The 20993-nt window shown below is 43.0% G+C and overlaps 1 protein-coding gene across 1 annotated transcript; it reads right to left on the reverse strand.

The window, feature by feature from the left end:
• Positions 1 to 303: 303 nt before the first annotated feature.
• On the reverse strand, positions 304 to 19279 carry gal3st1a (galactose-3-O-sulfotransferase 1a). The gene is made up of 3 exons (XM_078554225.1): positions 18863 to 19279; positions 14986 to 15134; positions 304 to 6265 (listed from the first exon to the last, which is right to left on the reverse strand). The coding sequence occupies exons 1-3, from the start codon at positions 18863 to 18865 to the stop codon at positions 5110 to 5112; spliced, it is 1308 nt and encodes a 435-aa protein (XP_078410351.1). The 5' UTR covers positions 18866 to 19279; the 3' UTR covers positions 304 to 5109.
• Between the last annotated feature and the right edge of the window lie 1714 nt (positions 19280 to 20993).

A 20993-nucleotide genomic window follows, 5' to 3' on the forward strand; every position in this document is an offset into this window, starting at 1 on the left:
CTTGATGTTTGAGATTTTAATTAAGTTGACTCAGCTAGCTTCTGTGAACTCAGTGCAGATTGCTTGGGGTTTTCATCCTGAGACCTTCTAATCACTTTGCTGTGTTATGCATTATCTAATACATTTAACAGATGACCAATCGAGTGAGCACCACTGTGATTCTTTAAGTAGTAATTACACTGTGGTCAGAAAAGTGAAGAGAGCTGTTTTACCAGGACTTAAAATGGCTATGTAGTATTACTTAATAAAAATGTACACTCTAAATTGCTATAAAAAAATAATCCTCTAACAAAGTTCTTGTTATTGGAAAATATCACTTTTATTGAATAAATTACATTGCCTATATACATGCAAACAAAAAGTGCTTAAACAACAGCTGCTCACAAACATTAATACTGTTTACATGTTCTGTAATGAACTCTTGGATTATTATCATATAGCAGTTCATGGAAGTGCTGGGCACTGACCAGGCACAATCAAAAAGCTTTGTTTTCTTTGTTCATTAGCAAACAGGACGTCAGAATTTAAATGGAGTGAACTTAAAGCAGAGAAAATGTGACACAACCAATTGTTTACATCAACAAAAGCAGTGTGATTATGAATGGTTGAAAATAATTATCCTTTATGTGAAACTATACTGTTAGATTGCTGCCTGGTGTTAGAACTGATGTCACAATAACTAACATTCATTAAAAAGTTGGTTGTACTGTCACATGTATGAAGTGATATTTACATTCATGAATATGGTAAGGCAAATGGAATTGATACAATGTGATAATGGGTGCTGAGGTGAATGACAGTCTGTAGTTCCATGCTGGTATGAAACCAACCTATGCAAGAATAACGTAATCTGTGAGTGCAAGTGAAACTCTCAAATAAATCACCCCTCCTCTGCATTGTAATGTAATATAATCATAAATATCATTTCAGTACGGGAAAATAAATGATATACAGTATATTCATGCCTATAATGTCAGACACTAAGCATGAAATGTAGAATGAAATTGAAACTCATGATTATAAATTTACTCACCGTTACAGATTCTACATTGCAATGTTACATGCCCATTTAACATTCCATCAACATATGAACATATCAAAACTGAACACAGGACCTTCCTTACTTTTGTGAAATGTGGTGTATCAGTCACACCTTTGTCATATTTTGTGTCCGCTAAAAATAAGGGAAAAGCTTCTACACTGACACAACTTGTTGGGTTTAAGTGAAATGGCAAACACCAAATAGAACAATGACTTGTGCATAGCTGTGGCTTATACTTCTAGTACAGTTGCTATTTTTGGTCTTGTATGTTATTTATCTTTTTAAAATCATTACAACAATAATTGGTCACTACCCTAGTTACAGTTTGTTTGGGTGATCTGAAGGGCAGAGCAAACTTCGGGCAAAGCTTCTCATTGCAAATCAAATATTACATACAGTGCAATTATACTACAGTACTGTTTTGTAGCAGATGCACAATACTTCGCATTTCGACCATAGCTGCATTTACAGGAAATTAGATCCTCTTAATATTTACATTAAAGTTAAGTAATAGATACATTCAGTGCAGAAACATAAAATTACAAAATGTGCTAATTTTTTGAAATGTCTAGTGTGCATTTTGATAAATTATTGTTGCCTTTTGGTGCATTGTTTATTATCACAACATTTTGAAATATTTAAATTGGGCTGTAGATATCACTAAACTGACTATGTGTTGCTAGAAAAGCCAATTGCTCCAATATTTTTGCAGGGTTGTAAAGCTTTGCCAAGTCTTATATTTGCCAGTGTTGCAAACTAGTGCCAGGAAAGCTAGCTTTGGCCTTGGCAGGTACCCCTCACCTAGCCTTCCTTTCTGTTTATGTCACCAGTAGGGTTCTACAGATTAGGTATATTTCAGGGTTGGTTGGCAGAATGAGTGATCCACCAACTCAAATTCTTCTTCCCCTTGTAAGCTAACTGCAAATGGAGGTAAACCTAGAAAGAAAGTGGACTTGTCTTTGCTTCAAATTTGTTATCATTGCAATCTAAAGTTCAATACTTTAAATAAACGCAAAAGAATAGAATGTCAAATTTGAGGTGAAAATATTCACTATCACATTAATACAGTACATTTAAAGAGAAACCAGTGGATAAATTTACTGAATCAATGAACTAGCGATCTACTGAGGGAGTGGTGGGATTGAGGGATGAGTGGAACTTGAATCACTGACAAATACAAGCCACCCAACACAATACAATTGTCAACTATTACTGTTACTCGACCACATGCAATCCTAATCATTTCACAAGTTATTTGTGACTGCAATTTTTGTAAACTCCTTAAATGATCCTGACAATATAGATTCTCAACAGCAGTATTTATTATTCAATCAATTTTAACTATCCTCTGGCAAAACCTCATGCAGATTTTCAGCTGAACAGATTTCAAATGAGGTGGGACAGAGCATAATCTTTAACGTTAGTCCTTAATGGAAATTATTTCTTGTACCAAAAGCTGCAACATAATTGTACATGAGCAGCACATTGAACTCCTTAATGTCAATAAATGTTTTGTGATTCAACAGTAACCATATATAACATGTACATATATATTATGTATGTGTAATATATTTGTAGAAAGACATTTTACTGCCTTTTCGTTCCACTGTGATCATATTAAGGGATCATTTTCCCTTGTCACACATTTTTAAGTAATTGATCACCATCCATACAGTACAGCCATTACATTTTAAGACCGTTTTGGCATATCTACAACAGTATATCATCTTCTCAGAGTATTAATTAAACAAAATTCCAGTGTACTATATATTTACATAATCTAACTGTTGAACAGTGTGTAAGTTTCATTGATTAGCACCATATGTTTATATTTTTACAAAGACATTGTACAATTTTATTTATCAAAATGATAAATGCAACTTATTTAATTTTTAATTATCAAAATAAAAAAAATAAAGTCCATATGATTGACTCCCTGATCATATGGAAATGTTGAAGGTTTGCATCACAATCTATATCAAACTGCCTCATTCTGTTGTGTTATGTTCCACTTGTCTTAACGTTTAAATGTTGCGCTATTTCAAAGGGAGATGACTCAAATTAAATTAGCGAAATCTACTATGTTCTGACCAAAGGCCCACAAGTGGCAGCACAAACCACAAACAAGTGAATGGAATGTTTTCTCCATTATCCACCTATGGCAGACAATAGTGAAACCCACAGCCCAGGAACCACATCTGAACCGGAGACTTTTTATACGCTGTCCGCATTTATAAAGAAGAATAATTAGGTAAGGGTGGAGTTCAAGCTTTCATCAGGTCCCTTGATTGTGTAAAAGCCTTTTAACAGACTTCAAATCAACTGTCACATCACCAATGATATATTCGTTTCACGATGGTGTTCTCGTTTCCACCACAATTATTATATACAAATAATTAGTGCCTCTGCCTTTGAGGACAAAGTACTAAGGCTGGATACAGAACTGGTTAGCAGTGTGCTACTGTTGCAACAACTGGTTGTGTATTTTAACAGCATTCACGGAGAGCTCCCTTTGCTTAATTAGTTATATAAACACATTCGATAAGTGCACAGGAAAATGAATGCTTTTAAAATGATCTTTCTTCCCTTGGGTTACGCATCCTGGTCTCCAGCTGATAAGAGTATAGAGGTAACCATGTCTCTCTCTATTTGACGCCACAAGAATGTGCTTAAATTATCTCTAAGGTGAATGCCCTACTGATTTCTTTCCTACTGACTAGAAAATTCACCTCTGTGCAGAACTGACCTCTGATAACAATGTCTACATTTTTGTCTGATTATTCTCCTATGAAATGTAGTGCCTTGGGATATTTTACAATGTTGAAGACATGATATAGAACTGGAAGTTGTTGTTGTTGCAGACTGATAGCTTATCACAAGGAGAAAGCATGAATGAAAATACATCCTGTCTTCTTGCTAAATGTTTGCGAATAACCAGGCTGGAAGTACTTTATGAGAAGGGTCTACTCTATCTCGTATTATATTAATGAGTGTCACTACCTACAGGATCAAAAGATGATTTACCCCTGATATTAAGCCAATTCATCTCTCACCAGACACTTAGATAATCAAATAACTCTGAAAGGTTTGACAACATAGATAATAAGTACGTTTTGCTCTCAGTGTAACTTGGCAGTTAGGAAGCAACCGTTTTGTATTTTAATGAGATGCAGACAATCCTGAACATTCCCATTAAGCCAATTTGCATATATAAAAACAGTGTTATAACTGAGAGCTTTACAAATGAATGGGATATATATAAAAAAACAATTTTATTCAGAGGCCTATACAATCATCAGCTTGTTTTGCTCAGCCAAATTGTGAGAACTTCATGGTGACTATAAATGATGTAACTGTTGCAATGTTGCACAGGTTTGTTACCCTGCAATAACATAAAGCATTGCCATTGATATGGTCATGCACAGTAACAATATCAAGTCTCCAAAAGCATGGTTGTGCTTTTAAGAGCATAAGAAAACGCAGATGTGAATTCCTTAAAGTAATTTAAGACTATTGGATTTTTAAAGTACATTCTGGATTCTAGGGTCAGTAGGAGGTTTCTTATAAATATATAATAACTCATTATGTAGGTCATATGTTATTTGAGAAGCATCAAGTGGGCGATTAATTGCTGCCTTTCAGGAATAGTCCACATGGGCACACGGTAGCATTGGTCAGAGTTCTCTCAGCTCTTGGTCGATGTCCTGACTTCTGTGATCATGCTTCTAATTCACAGTAATTTCATTTGCAATCGTTCACAAATCATAATTGCAACTGGAAGTAGGGATTAGATATTTTACGGAATATTGTATGGTAAAACCTATAGCTTCAACTTAACGACAATTTTACTCATAGAAATTTAAAGATAAAAGCAAAATCTCGAACTAGGTGAGCTATATATTATACATTTGAACGATTGCCTGTGGTTGCATGGCAATCTGGAATGGCAGCAACGCAGTGCCCAAGATCTACTGGCCTGCGGCATTAATCAAATTCTGCTATTCCCCGTGGCTGTCATAATGACAGCAATGTGGATAGGAAGCCCATCGCATTTCAACATTGGCCAGCTACCATTTTAACAAATCCCTGATATAGGACCATAGTTTTGTTATCCATAGATTGACTCCTAATTCACTTAGATATTGGAGCTCAGGGGTGAGCATTTTCCTGCAGAGCTTCCTGTGCTTTCTGCTAATGTTCTTCTTGAGGTTGTAGCCCATGATGGAGTGTTCACCAAGTGGTTGCCATGGCTTCAAGGATGCCTCCTGAATGGCATTTGCATCCACTGGGCGCCCGCCATCAATGCAAATTGACTGCATGTTATCATTGCGCCTGCGCAATTCTTCCACATCACGCTCCATGCGTTTAAACCCATATCTCTCCACTTTTCTCCAGAAGGTAGCATTGAAGTATTGGTACAACATGGAGTCAATTTTGTTCCAGTTTGTTGCCTTTTCATATAATTCTCCAGTCATTCTTGATACAGTGGAATCTTTTCGTACATTTAATTTAAAATACAAAATATCGTCCAGGTCCCAGCACATGACATCCTTCAAAAGAATAAGGGACTCGTCAAAATGTTCTAGGAGCATGACCAGCTGGAATCTTTCATCTATAGTTTTAATGTGCTTCTTTACTTTGGGGTCATTGATATCCAAGTTATTATCATAGCCAAAGTCAAAAAATAGCAAATTTTTCAAGTAATGGGAGTTAAAACCACTCGGATCATAATATCTGTTGGGTTCCCTGAGGAATTCAGCCAGTTTGTCCTCTCCGCTTATTTTCCAGGTGAATGGGATCACTCGACCAAAATAATGGAAGGATGACTCAAATAAATAAGCAGGGTTCCTGAGGATGGTGAAATAAACAGTGTCTTCAGGGAGTAGCTTGTGAACTTCTTCATAGTTAAATCTCATATGATTACAGATGATATTGAAACACATGCCTGGCCTGTAATCCTTCACTTGGCTCCTGTCAAAGTAGGACGGGTAGTAAAAGTCATTCCTGCCATTGGGAAAGGCAAACTTCAGGCGGTGCTTCTGCCCAAAGCGGAAGAGGATGTTGAGGATAGTGCTACTGGCAGTCTTGTGTGTCTTCATGAACATGATATCTTCCTTAGGGGTGCAGATTTTGCTGAGCTCGGAGGTAAAATGGGAGCCATTTGTCCGGGGGACATTCCTGGCATGTGTAGGTTTGTAAGAGCAGGAATAAGGAACAGGAATTCTAATAAGAGAGGCAAAATACATTAGAGACACAGTGCTGATATTAACAATTTTAGTATTCAAGACTTTTTTTTAACATTTTGCTTATCTGCTAAGTGCTGTAAAGCTCCCATTCATTTCTGTGAAAGGATTTACTAATGTCTATAAACTATACAATATCATGGGTCCCTTGGGTCACTACCAGTAATCTTAATGCGCACTGATGTCACTATTCTTTGCGACCTCTCCCTGGGCTTCTAAGTATTCATTTATTGAAAATGAAGCATTTCATAAACTGATTCTTCTTTCCCCTCCTGACCTGAGAGTATGATTAATGAAATTAATTAAATAAAGATGCTCAGAGATAAGGTCTTAATGACCATTTCTCAAAATGGTGAGAGGGATATGTTACATAAACATGCATCTATCTGCATGGGAAACAATGCAACGCTAGGAAAAACTGCACAATAATACAAAGGATTATTCTTTCAGCAATAAGAACTGAATTGGAGATTGCAGAGCTAGCATTAATGCAACATTATGTTATCAAAATAACTTTAGTGTCCTAGGCCAGAAACTTATCGATGTCGGCTGGGCTGGGCAGGAGCGGGTGCCGTGCCGATCACTGCTTACGATCGGCTGCGTGCCGCCATTTTATGTGGGCGGGCCAATTAAGGCTCGCCCAGCATAATACGCGTTCCGTAGTGCTCAGCGCTACCTGTGCGGGCTTGGGGAAGAGGGAGAGTCGGAGCCTGCGCTTTTACACGCATGAATGAGAAAGAGTGCAGCAATCTCCCCGAGGCACGGAGCTGCCTCAGGGAGATTAAGTACATATTGAAATTTTTTAATAAGGAAAGAGAAAAATTATTTAGACATGTCTCCTCATGTGACAGTGTCACATGAGCTGGGACATGTTTGTCAATTTAGCAAAATTTATTTATTGATTTTATTAAACCTTCAGGAAACCTCATCCCCGCCCATGGATGAGGTTTCCTGAAAAGCGCGAAGGCCGCTTGGGCTCTTTGCCTGCCCGCCAACCTAAAGGTTGGACGGGCCCTGCTGTTATTTAGCTGAATTACTTTACTAATGGCCTTAGTAGGCCTTTGGCAGTTCAGCGGGTGAGCAGCCGCCTCCGGCACGCACCCGCCCGAATTAAATATCTAAATGACGCGCGATGGCGTCAGGACGCACGCCCGACGTCATCGCGCATCATTTTGTGCGTCGGCGTGTCAGGCCTGCCCCTGCACGCCATCAGCAATATTCTGGCCCTTGCGATGGTGTTAAAACCATGTGAGACAGCATCAAGTGAATTAGTGGTGAAGCTGCTGGACCTGTCCTTGTTAAATGGAAACTGCAGCAATGTAATTTTACATTTAACACATAACATCGCAGATGCAATTAAACACAGAATTGTGAAGTGATTCATTTTTGGTAGGAAGAATGAGAAGAGGCAATATAAACTAAAAATGGGCAGAATTTTACGCCTGCCAGATTTTACGGTCCCAACGAAGTCAATGGACTTTTGAACGGCTGGCCGCATTTTACAGCCCCACCCTCATCACCAAGGGGCCGTAAAATCCCATCCAATGGTACCATTTTAATAGGGGTGCAGGAACAAGGAGACCTGGAGTGTACGTACAGCGGGCTCGCCAATCCCACCATCTCAAATCAAATAAGAAACTCTTTAAATCAAGAGGGGCAGGAGTTTTTAAACATGATTAAAACTCTGGCTTTGATTATGTTCATAGAGTCACAGGCTGGGATTTTATGGAGCCCACACGAGTGGGGAATGTGTCGGGTGAGTTAATTAGGCAGGATGCGAAATTTCAATTTCCCGGCAGCAGGTTGAGATACAAAGGTAAAGTCAGCAGTGCATTCGAGGCATGTCGAGCATTGTGTAATACATATTCGTAATACACTGGCATGCCATTTAGCATAAAACTTTTAAAATTACATCCTACTTCAAGATAAAGTCAGTGGCGCACGAGAATCTCATTTGTTTAAAGGTGACATTCACCTGTCGACTTTGTTCAGTTGTGTGTAAGGTCAGCGGTTTTCCTTGTTTAACTCTACGGCACAAGGAAGGGGAGCAGGAGAATGGCGACTTGCATGGAGGCTCGGGGGAGGCAAGGGTGAGTCAGTGGTGACGGGGGTTGTGGAGTGGTGCTGCTGGCATGGAGGAGTGGAACTGGGATCCGGGGAGGACAGGGTGGGGGTGTGGGGGTGGGGGGGTTCAGTCACATGGAGGAGTGAAGTAGGAAGGGCCTGACGTCCAGGGTGTGGGGAGGGGGTAACAGTCAGTCAAGGTAAGAAAATGAAGGGCCTAAAGGGCGGTGTCAGTACTGTTCAAAGGTGTGCCCATCTCAGGGTGTGGCTGACAGAGTCCTTACAGGGCATTGAGTTCACCTACAACATTTAAATTATCCCCGCTGAGATTGCACTTGGACAAGGTGCTCCATAATGCATGGAAGGGAACGCCAGCCATGTCCCACAGAGTGATGAGTACAACAATGGACACTATCATGAACACTCAATAACAGAAAAAAAACACAACATTGTTTCTTCCACAATAAAGGATATGTCTCTAATTCTCCTGTAACCCTCAATGCGTGCCAACCATGAGTCACGCCAGTGCATTTAGCTCTCCGATGAGGGCTAGTCTCGACAAATAACGATGATGGACATATGAATAAAGTGAAACCAATGTAATGTGAAATATTTACAGGTGAATTCAATTTTGAAAAACACCCATGTCGCCTTTGTGCTCTCTTTATGTTAATGACAATTGGCAAGAAAGTTATGCCCATGATGCAGAGCCTCCCTGTTTGAGCAGGGAGGCTCCTTTATAGCCCACCCATACCTGGCTTCATTCCTTCATGGGATGCAGGTGTCATCAGCAAGGCCAGCATTTGTTGCCCATCCCAAATTGCCCTTGAACTGAGTGGCTTCCTAGGCCATTTAAGAGTCAGCCACATTGCTGTGGGTCTGATGTCACAACTAGACCAGACAAGGTAAGGATAGCAGATTTCAATGACGCTGTCATGGTCACAATTACTGAGAACAGCTTTTAATTCCAAATTTATTCATTGAATTTAAATTGCCATGGTGGGAATTGAGCCCAAGTCCCCAGAGTATTAACCTGGGCCTCTGGATTGCTAGTTCGGTGACATTACCACTACACCACCCTCTGCCCAGGGTTTCACCAATGAAAAGCTGTTGAATCGCACGTGTTTTTGTGCGCATGCCGCTGACACTCAGCATTTTCATTGTAATCACGTGGGAAAGGGGAAAAGAGGGAAAGTGTAGGTGCCGCACTGTGCTGGTTATGTCCGGACGGCACGCTGTTGACAAAATCCTGGCCAAAGAGTCAGAGGGCATTTCCAGCACAGAGCCATTCAGCCCCTTTTCCGCTCATAAAAAAAAACCCAGTGGACTGTGCAAAACATTTCCTCCTGGCTTAACCTGGGGTGGACAACAGCGACAACTTAAATTTCTATAGCACCCTGGAAGGTGGTAAAATAGCCCGAGGATGTTTTACAGATGGCAATTGGAAATTGAGGAGCAAGCCAAGGGAAACTCAGCCAGAAAGTAAGGTTTTCAGGAGAATTTCAGAATGCAACAAGGTCTAGAGAGAGGGAATTCCCAAGTGTCAAGTTGATGCACTGCGGCCGCAGACTTTCCCACCCTCTCCACCGCCAGCCTTTCAACACGATGATGTGCAGCAGAGAACAGAAACATCATGTTCGCTCCAATCTTACCCCAGGATAAACGCACTTTGAAAAATCCTGAGATTTTGAAGCCTTCTCGCGAGAGCATGAGAAGGGTTTAATTTTAAAATGAAATCGCGTCCCTTGTGATAAAATCACAAGAATTGGCGCCTGTGCATACACAAATCTTTGAAGGTGCCTGGACAGGCTGAGAAGGCAGTTAAAAAACATCTGGGACTCTAGGCTTTAAAAACACAAAGAGGCACAGAGTACAAAAGCAAGGAAGTTGTGCTTCACCTTGAAAAATCCAGCTGGAATATTGTGTCCAATTCTGAGCACCACATCTTATAGTCAAGGCCTTATGAAAGGGTGCAGAGGAGATTTTTTTGTAATAGTCCTAAGGATGTGAGACTAGAGAAGCTGGAGTTGCTCTCTTAGACAGAGACCATTATGGGATGATTTAATAGAGGTGTTCAAAAATTATTAAGGGTTTTGAGTAAATAATGAGAAACTGTGTCCCATAAGGGAAGGGTTGGTGAGCAGAGGACACAGGTTTTTCAAAAGGAGCAGAGACGAGATGAGGGGAATTTTTTAACACAGCGAGTTGTTATGATCTGGGATGCACTGCTTCAAAGGGTGGCAGAGGCAGGTTCAATAATAATTTTCCAAAGGGAGTTGGATAAATACTTGGAGTGGAAAATTTGCAGAATATGGGGAAAGAAAAAGGAGAGGGGAATGGGGTTAATTGGCTTGCTTTCCACAGAGCCAGTATAGGCACAGTGGACCGAACAGCCTCCTTGTCTATCATTTTATGATTCTACGTGCTGACAGCATTATCATAGAGGCTCATATGTACATTAAAAGAAAACTGTGGTCTACCCCAAAGACCCTAAAGACTGAGACAACATTGCTCATTTTGTTGCCTGCAACTCCATCTTATTGATCTTTGCAAACAGCATCAAACCAGTGCTGGAACAGAGAAGCTGAGCAATTGGAAATGGAAATGACAAGCTCACTCTCAGTTGAACTATTCTGTAGGGCTGCACTCACACTAAAGCTTTAGTACACTAGGGGCAGAATGTTCTGCCTGTTGGGCGGGCGGAGTGGGAGCAGGCGCGGACCCAATCAACACCCCTGATCGGGTCCACGCCGCCATTTTAACGCTGTGCGCTCCCTGTGCGGGTGGGGTGGGGGGGGGGGGGGGGGTGTCGCCTGAGTCCGGAGTGCACTCTTTTGTGAATGAGCACAGAAATCTCCCTGAGGAGATTAGTTTTAAGTCCAAAAAGTTTAATAAATTGGCGAGAAAGTTTTAATGACCTGTCCCCTCATGTGAAACTGGGACATGTGCATTAATTTCAATAAAAATTTTTGTCAAAATTTAAAATCATTCATGAAACCTCATCCCGCCCGTGGATGAGGTTCCATGAAAAATGTGAAGGCCGCCTGGGCTCTTCGCCTGCCCGCCAACCTTAAGGTTGGGCAGGCAGTTCCGTTAATTATTTTAATTGAGAGTTAATAGGCCTTTGATAGTTTGGCGGGCACACAGCTGACTCTGGTGCGCGCCCGGCGAACTGAAAGTCTGGATGATGCGTCGAGACGCACGCCCAACGTCACCATGCGTAATTTTACGCCTCGGCAAGTGGGCCCTGCCCCCATTCACCGAGCCGAAGATTCAGCCCTAGGAAATGATTCAAGCTTTGTACAAATATTAAAGCAGTGGTATAAATCCAAAGTTGGTGTAAGACTGACTTTCATGCATTCCCAACTTCCTTTACCATACCACTGGTGATCATTCCTCCAGCTGTCAAGGCTTTGGAATTCCCTACCTAAATCTCTCAGTCTCCTTCCTACCTCTTTGACCAAACTTTTGGTCACCTGTCCCACCGTTTCCTTCTTTGACTTAAGATAAATTTTTGTCTGATTACATTCCTGTGAAGCACCTTGGGACCTATAAACATCCTGGGGGTTACTATTGACCAGAAACTGAACTGGACTAACCATGTAAATACTGTGGCTACAGGAACAGGTCAGAGGCTGGGAATCCTGCGGTGAGTAAATCACCTCCTGACTTCCCAAAGCTTGTCCACTATCTACATGGCACAAGTCAGGAGTGTGATGCAATATTCTCTAATTGCCTGGATGAGTGCAGCTCCCACAACTCTCAAGAAGCTGGACACCGCCCAGGACAAAGCAGCTCACTTGATTGGCACCCCTTCCACAAACATTCACTCCCTCCACCACCAATGCACAGTGGCAGCAGTGTGTACCATCTACAAGATGCCCTGCAGGAATTCACCAAGTCTCCTTACACAGTACCTTCCAAACCCACGACCACTACCATCTAGAACGACAAGGGCAGCAGATAGAAGGGAACACCACCACCTGGATGTTCCCCTCCAAGCCACTCACCATCCTGACTTGGAAATATATCACCGTTCCTTCACTGTCACTAGGTCAAAATCCTGGAACTCCCTCCCTAACAGCACTGTGGGTGTACCTACACCACATGGACTGCAGCGGTTCAAGAAGGCAACTCACCACCACCTTCTCAAGGGCAATTAGGGATGGGCCATAAATGCTGGCCCAGCCAGTGATGCCCACATCCCATAAATAAATTTTTTTAAAGTTCCATTGCATGCCTGCGACACCCAGCTCTACCTCACCACCACTACTCTCAACCCCTCCACTATCTCTAATTTATCATTCTGTTTGTCCAACACTGAGTACTGGATGAGCAGAATGTTGAGAAGACTGAAGTCACTGTCCTCAGTCCATTCCACAAACTCCATTTCCTAGCCGATGATTCCTTTCCTCTCCCTGGCTATCATCTGAGTGGGGACTAGTCTAGGCTGTTCGCAGCCGAGTTATCCTATTTGACCCAGTGATAAGCTTCCAACCACATACCTGGTCCATGACCAAAACCACCTATTTTCACATCTGTACCATTGCCCATCTCCAACCCTGACTCTGCTTATTTGCTGCTGCACCCTGATCAATGCTTTATTACTTCTAGACTTATCTATTCCAATGCTCATTTGGCCGAACTCCCATTTTCCACCCTCCATAAACTTGAGCTCATCCAAAACTCTGCTGTCCCTACCCTAACTTGCGGTGTGCCATTCACTTGTCACCCCCCTGCTCACTGACCTACATCAGCTGCCGGCCTGGCAACGCCTTGATTTTAAAATTCTCACCCTTGTTTTCAAATCCTTCCATGGCTTTGCCCCTCCCCAACTCCGTAACCTGCTTCAGCCCTACAACCATCTTAGATCTCTGCCTTTTCCAACTCTGGTCCCTAGCACATCCCCGATTTTAATTGCTCCGCCACTGGCAGACATGCCTTCAACCGCCTAGGCCTTCAGCTTTGGAAATCCTTCTTCTCCACCCCTCTAGCTCACTTTTCTTTATTTAAGACGCTTCTTGAAACCTATCCTTCAGCCAGGTTTTTGGTGACCGATCTGAATAGCTCCTTTCTGATAGACGACCGCAGAGCTGAAACCTTAACTCTCTTTCTCTCCCCACAGATGCTGCCAGACCAGCCGAATATTTCCAGCATTTTCTGTTTTTATCTCCTTATCAGACTACATATTAAATGTTGTTTGCTAACACTCCTATGAAGAGTTTTGGGACTTTTTTTTTTTAACTACCCTACAGGCGCTATCTAAATGCAAGTTGGTGATTGTTGAGTGACTCAGGACCACACCGGAGGGCTCTTTTGCCCACTGAATTTTCGCAATGGTGGCACCAGGAGTTGTGTACACTGGTAAGTAGCATGGCAGATGTTAATTTAATGATTGGAGTAGAACTATGCTGGAATTTTTATCCGAAGTGAACAGTTTAAAATGCAAATTTAACGACAATTTCCTCAGAACATTCTGAAATATATGTCAGAAGGGGGCGCCCTCTGAGCATGTTCTTCAAGGTCGATAGACAATGAACAGCATCATAAAAACAAAAAGCTAAAAGCTACTGTGGATGCTGGAAATCCAAAACAAAAACAGAATTACCTGGAAAAACTCAGCAGGTCTGGCAGCATCGGTGGAGAAGAAATCAGTTAACGTTTCGAGTCTTCATGACCCTTCGGCAGAACTGAGTATAGTTAGGAGAAAGGTGAAATATAAGCTGGTCTAAGGTGGGTGGGGGGGGTGCGGGGGGAGAGAGAAGTTGAGGGTGGGATGATTGTGGAGATAAGCAAGCAGTGATAGGAGCAGATAATCAAAAGATGTCACAGACAAAAGGATCAAAGAGGTGTTGAAGGTGGTGATATTTGTCTAAGAAAAGTGCTAATTAAGAATGGAAGGCAGGATACTCAAGGTACAGCTCTAGTGGGGGTGGGGTGGAAAGACTAACAAAGTTTTAGTTTTAGATTTAAAAATAATGGAAATAGGTGGGAAAAGAAGAATCTATATAAATTATTGAAAAAAAAGGGAGGGGGGAGAAACGGGGTGGGGATGGGGGGAGGGGGAGTTTAAGATCTAAAGTTGTTGAATTCAATATTCAGCCCGGAAGGCTGTAAAGTGCCTAGTCGGAAGATAAGGTGCTGTTCCTTCAGTTTGCGTTGGGCTTCACTGGAACAATGCAGCAAGCCAAGGACAGACATGTGGGCAAGAGAACAGGGTGGAGTGTTAAAATGGCAAGCGACAGGGAGGTTTGGGTCTTTCTTGCGGACAGACCGCAGGTGTTCTGCAAAACGGTCGCCCAGTTTGCGTTTGGTCTCTCCAATGTAGAGGAGACCGCATTGGGAGCAACAGCATCTTCCTGCCGTGACAGAGGGAGAGCTTGGGATACATATTGGAGTCACATTCTCATTAATCTCATTGAAAGAAAAGTTAGCGGTGAGATATATATTGTGCAAATAAAGTAATTGGGACACACTTCCTTGACGCCTCCTGTTTATGAGTAAATGTCGCCTTGCTGCATCACCCAGAAACTTTAGCCTCATGAATTTTGCGTGTTACATCGCACTTAAAACTGTAATGACATTGCAAGCAAAGCCTGCAGGTAGAGAAGACCAAATGCTAACAGGAAGACTTACTCTTGCAAGCTGAACTGGTGAGGAGGCGTTGCATACGAGTAGAGTAGGATCATGCACGTTGTCAACAGAGTCCCCAGGACGAGCCCCTTGCACATTGACTTCCATTGCTTCGCCTGCTTCAACATGACCTGCAGTAGTCCTTTGCCTGACTGGTGAAAAGATGACAGCCCAAAGGTCAGTATCTTGGAAGCCACGCAACCGAAACCCAGCAGCGAGCTGGACGGGTCTGCAGGTCTCTTCCTTAGCTGCCCACGTCCCATCTCCCACCCTTTAGAATAAAACAAAAGCCCCCCCCACCCCTCTCCAGCTCAGGAAGGAGAATCTCCGGGTCACAACGCTGGGTACGGTTATCCGTGAGAGCACAAAGCTCGCCCTCCCTGCTTCCAACCAGAGTCTCTGCGCTCAGGTGGCCGCTTCTAATTGTTTGTGCTGCTGGGAGCTGGCCCGGTTACACAGCGACATCGAACCGCTAGAGACCCACGGCTCACATCTCGGCGCCTTCGCATTTCTGCTCCAGTGATCCCAAATCGCAACTTTTCATCAATTAACACATCAGAAATTAAACAGGGCGTGTGCAGCCCCCGGGGGGGGGTGAGTGAGCAATGATGTGGCACTTTAATATGTGTCCAACCGAGGATAAGTTCCTTTGGAAGTTATATTATTGTTTTTTTTAACCCCTTAAACCAATTGACTCTAACCCAGAGCCACCCGGCTTGGGTTGTGGGTTCATGTCCCACTCCTGGAAACCAAGAACTGTGATTGTACTCGAAAGAGTTGCAATCTGTGACTGTTGGTAACTCGAAAGAGTTTCCCGACAACAGGTAACTCTCACACACTAACTAAATACTGCGGGATGCCAGAAATAGCTGGAAATACCAGCCAGGGTTGCAAAAAAGGTCATCGCCCGGAAACGTTAACACTTTTGTTTTTTGCTCTCTCCATAAACGCTGCCTGATCTGCTGGACATTTCCAGTTTTATCCAACTTTCTCCCCGAACTATTTGACCCGGGAGCCCTGTAGAAGAGGCAATTGCTCTGTTTTTGAACCGGATTGTATTTACTGTTATCTGACCATGTTCTGGCTCCCGTTGAAGTGGAATCTCAAACTTAACACCTGGAAATTAGAAATCCCAAAACACATCCCGATATTCAGTCTTTAAAGCGCCCCCTCTCCTGATGTGCCCGTTATATAACACAGCGGGATAGAGTGTAAATGAGATAATAATATGCTTTTTAATGCATGAAATATTCACAAAATTGAAACCAGCAATAATAGATATTCTGCAGTTTGTTTTAAACCGCCACAGTATAAATTTGCCACAGATTGCACCTTTTTAATTTACTTGAAACTTTCCCCTACTGGGCTTTTCTGCCTTTAACAAATTGGGATGAATCAGGTTGGTTTTGCCTCGGAGGCGGTTTGATCATTAATGCCCGAATGTAGCAACAACTGGGATGGTCCATGTTAGCTACATTGAGGACTCAATCGATTAAGCCCGTGGTTAGCTACATAAAATGTTCCATCCCCGGTTTATGCTGACTTGACTGATCTCAGCCTGGGGAGCAGTTGGGAATATACAGCTTGCCTTGGCACCTTTCTTCTCTACAATCCCCTCCTCTCCCCCCTCACCCAAGCATTAGGAAGATGGGGGGTGGGGGCGGAGGGGCGGTGGCGGATATGCGTGTCATCCTAATGACTGTTTGGCGATCCCTTCTGGGAGTATCTGTGTGTGTGTGAGTACCCCACGTGTGTGTGTGTGGAAGTATATGTGTGTGTGTACCATACATATGTGTGTGTATGTTTGTGTGGGTACCCCATGTGTGTGTGTGTGGAAGTATTTGTGTGTGTGGGTACCCCACGTGTGTGTGTGGAAGTATATGTGTGTGTGTGAGTACCCCACGTGTGTGTGTGGAAGTATATGAGTGTGTGTGGGTACCCCACGTGTGTGTGTGTGGAAGTATTTGTGTGTGTGGGTACCCCACGTGTGTGTGTGGAAGTATATGTGTGTGTGTGGGTACCCCACGTGTGTGTGTGTGGAAGTATATGTGTGTGTGTGTGTGTGTGTGTACCCCACGTGTGTGTGTGGAATGATATGTGTGTGTGTGGGTACCCCACGTGTGTGTGTGTGTGGAAGTATATGAGTGTGTGTGGGTACCCCACGTGTGTGTGTGTGTGTGGAAGTATATGTGTGTGTGTGGGTACCCCACGTGTGTGTGTGTGTGTGGAAGTATATGAGTGTGTGTGGAAGTATATGTGTGTGTGGGTACCCCACATGTGTGTGTGGAAGTATATGTGTGTGTGGGTACCCCACGTGTGTGTGTGGAAGTATATGTGTGTGTGGGTACCCCACGTGTGTGTGTGGAAGTATATGTGTGTGTGGGTACCCCACGTGTGTGTGTGGAAGTATATGTGTGTGTGTGGAAGTATATGTGTGTGTGTGGGTACCCCACGTGTGTGTGTGGAAGTATATGTGTGGGTACCCCACATGTGTGTGTGGAAGTATATGTGTGTGTGTACCCCACGTGTGAGTGTGTGGAAGTATATGTGTGTGTGTGAGTACCCCACATGCCTGTTATTTCCCCACACATATTGAAGAAATTGCTAACATTCATTGACTTCACCGTGTAAATGGGCAATTGGTATCTGATACAAACAGCGATGGAAGCCTTTCACTGCGGGGTGGAAAAATGTGTAAAAAAAAACGAGAGAAGTGTTACTTATACAAAGAAAAGACTAGTATGATAAAGTAATGGCAGTAATATGCGTGTCATCCTAATAACTGTTTGGCGATCCCTTCTGGGAGTATCTGAGTGTGTGTGGGTACCCCATGTGTGTGTGTGTGGAAGTATATGTGTGTGTGTGGGTACCGCACGTGTGTGTGTGTGGAAGTATGTGTGTGTGTGTGGGTACCCCACGTGTGTGTGTGGAAGTATTTGTGTGTGTGGGTACCCCACGTGTGTGTGTGGAAGTATATGAGTGTGTGTGGGTATCCCATGTGTGTGTGTGGAAGTATATGAGTGTGTGTGGGTACCCCATGTGTGTGTGTGTGGAAGTATATGTGTGTGTGGAAGTATATGTGTGTGTGTGGGTACCCCACGTGTGTGTGTGTGGAAGTATATGTGTGTATGTGGAAGTATATGTGTGTGTGTGAGTACCCCACATGCCTGTTATTTCCCCACACATATTGAAGAAATTGCTAACATTCATTGACCTCACCGTGTAAATGGGCAATTGGTATCTGATACAAACAGCGATGGAAGCCTTTCACTGCGGGGTGGAAAAATGTGTGAAAAAAAACGAGAAAAGTGTTACTTACACAAAGAAAAGACTAGTATGATAAAGTAATGTCAGTTATGATTACAAAACATTGCAGTCAGTGTCGGAAATTCGGGGCGAGCCTTTTAATTCACAAAGACACTGACAAAGAAAGGGATATTTGTGGATCATCCGGAGGATGCAGGTATAGACAATCAGTTTCATGGTTACAACGGGAAGTCCCTAATGTGTTCCATCAGCAGGTTTTAGTGCCCAGGGCAACATCTTCTCCAGGATGCCAGACGTAACAACCATCTGTTAAAAATGATCTTGAGTCAATCTTGTTTTACTCCTTTCAGCTCACATGTCTCTCTACACGAGCTGCTTCAGATATCGACAACTCAACGATTTGTGGCCATTCCATGACCCCCCCCCCTCTAATCTTCAGCATAAAACGTGCTGCCAATAATCGTTTGTCGAAATGATTTGGTGTGGTAAAGGCAGGTTAGAGGATTCGGAATTCGAAGATTCACGAGAAATAAAAACGACTAGTGAAAAATGGAACATTTGGGCCATGGAGTGTGATCATGCGGCTGTGTAGAAATTACAGGTGCATTCTTACCATGAATGGTGATCACAGCGTGAACATCCGAGGACCTGGAGACATATCCTCAGGCCGACTCCCGGGGCTCCTGGCGTCCTTTGGTCACGGAGCAGAGACTGTGGAACAGGAGAGTGAACTGTGACCCAGACAGATCTTTGCAACGGGAGAAGCCACATTGCCCTTTCTGGAGAGCCATGGCTCTATAAATTATACATGCTACCCTGTAAATGGAAACCTTTTGGATTACACACGACCCCGAAGTGTGACATAGAAACTGAAGTCATGACTACACGTAACACGTCAGAAAGGCCTGAGCCTTAATTTCAATGACCAAAAACTACTGCAAACATCACCACAGCCCTTTTATCCATCTCCTGCCACTGTCACTGATACAAACATCTCCCCTGGACCAAACTACACAAGTGCGCAGCGCATAACAAAATGATTAGCGAGGAAACATCTATTAAATATTATGAAACGAGATAAAAGATGCTTAATTTTTAATTTCAATTCTTACTTGTCTTTTACCCATTCTAATAATTGGCGGCTGTCTTTCGGCCCAGAATGAAAATAAGACATTTCAGAATGGAGATAGAATATCTGGGATAAAAGCAAAATACTGCGGATGCTGGAAATCTGAAACAAAAACAAAAATACCTGGAAAAACTCAGCAGGTCTGACAGCATCTGCGGAGAGGAACACAGTTAACGTTTCGAGTCGGTATGACTCTTCATCAGAATTAAAGAAAAATAAAAATGAGGTGACATATAAGCTGTTTAAGGGGGTGTGGGGGGGTGGGGGGACAGGTGGAGCTGGATGGAGGGCCAGGGATAGGTGGAGGCAAAGGAGAGATTGCCAAAGATGTCATAGACAAAAGGACAAAGGGGTGTTGACGTGGTGATATTAGCTAAAGGATGTGCTAATGGTGACATTAAGGGCAGAAAGCAGGACGAGCAAGTGGCAGATGGCCCTAGTGGGGGAGGGGTGGGGGGAAGGGATCAAAATAGGCTAAAAAGTGGAGATAGAACAATGGATGGAAATAAATTTAAAAATAATAATAGAAATAGGTGGGAAAAGAAAAATATATTTAAAAAATATATAAATTACGAGAGAAAAGGGGGATCGGAAAGGGGGTGGGGATGGAGGAGAGAGTTCATGATCTGAAGTTGTTGAACTCAATGTTAAGTCCGGAAGGCTGTAAAGTGCCTAATCGGAAGATGAAGTGCTGTTCCTCCAGTTTGCGTTGAGCTGGAATATCTGGGAGCTCAGCACTGACCACTGGGACAAGCCCTGAATTTCTGCAGCTTTGTGGAGATTGTATGGCTTCCAGCCCTTTGTCTTCGACTGAATGCTTTATATAACCAGCACTGAAGTCAGTGCGCTTTCCAGCCAAGGCACAATATAAAATATATCATCTATAACTATTCCACATTGCTGCCTGTGACGGAAGCCATTTCGATACGAGACCCCGGGTACCAGAGGGGGTAAAGCTCCCCAGCAAATCTAGCTGAGAAACCACCGGTGCCCAACCCACTCATCCCTCCCATACCCCCCAGCCCCGCAGAGCTCAATGTTGAGCTTGGCTTTCCAAGGTGCTTCAATCATTGCCTTCCAAATAGAACCTCAGTGATTTACAGCTTAGGCTTAAGTGGGATGGGGTGAGAGAGAGAAGTGGGAGAATGTTCCCAAAGCTTCGAAGAAAGGCTGCTAGCTGGAGAGGTATGTGAGGTTATGAGCATGTATTTAGAATATTGTTTTAAAAAAAACCAGAGAGTACTGGAATTCCTCAAGGGGTCTGGAATATCTGTGGAGAGAAAGGGGAAGTTTATGTTATTGTGTGGTTGAAACTCGTTTCAAACCCCAAAAACAGAAAATGCTGGGAATACTCAGCAGGTCTGGCAGTATCTGTGGAGAAAGAAACAGGGTTAACGTTTCGAGTCCAATATGACTCTAGTTGGGAACCTGAAACGTTAATCTATCCTTCCTCTTCACGGATACTGACTGGCCCACTGAGCATGTTTCAGGTTGCCCGCAGCCACGGGGATCTTTGCTGTGTTCATGTTGATGGCGTATTTGCACCCAACTCAGTTCAGGAATCACTCGCCACTAATGTGTGAAATAAACATCAAATGAACATAATTATGAAATT

This window comes from Cetorhinus maximus, chromosome 12 (genome assembly GCF_964194155.1).
Source record: "Cetorhinus maximus chromosome 12, sCetMax3.hap1.1, whole genome shotgun sequence".
In the NCBI taxonomy this organism is placed as follows: Eukaryota; Metazoa; Chordata; class Chondrichthyes; order Lamniformes; family Cetorhinidae; genus Cetorhinus; species Cetorhinus maximus.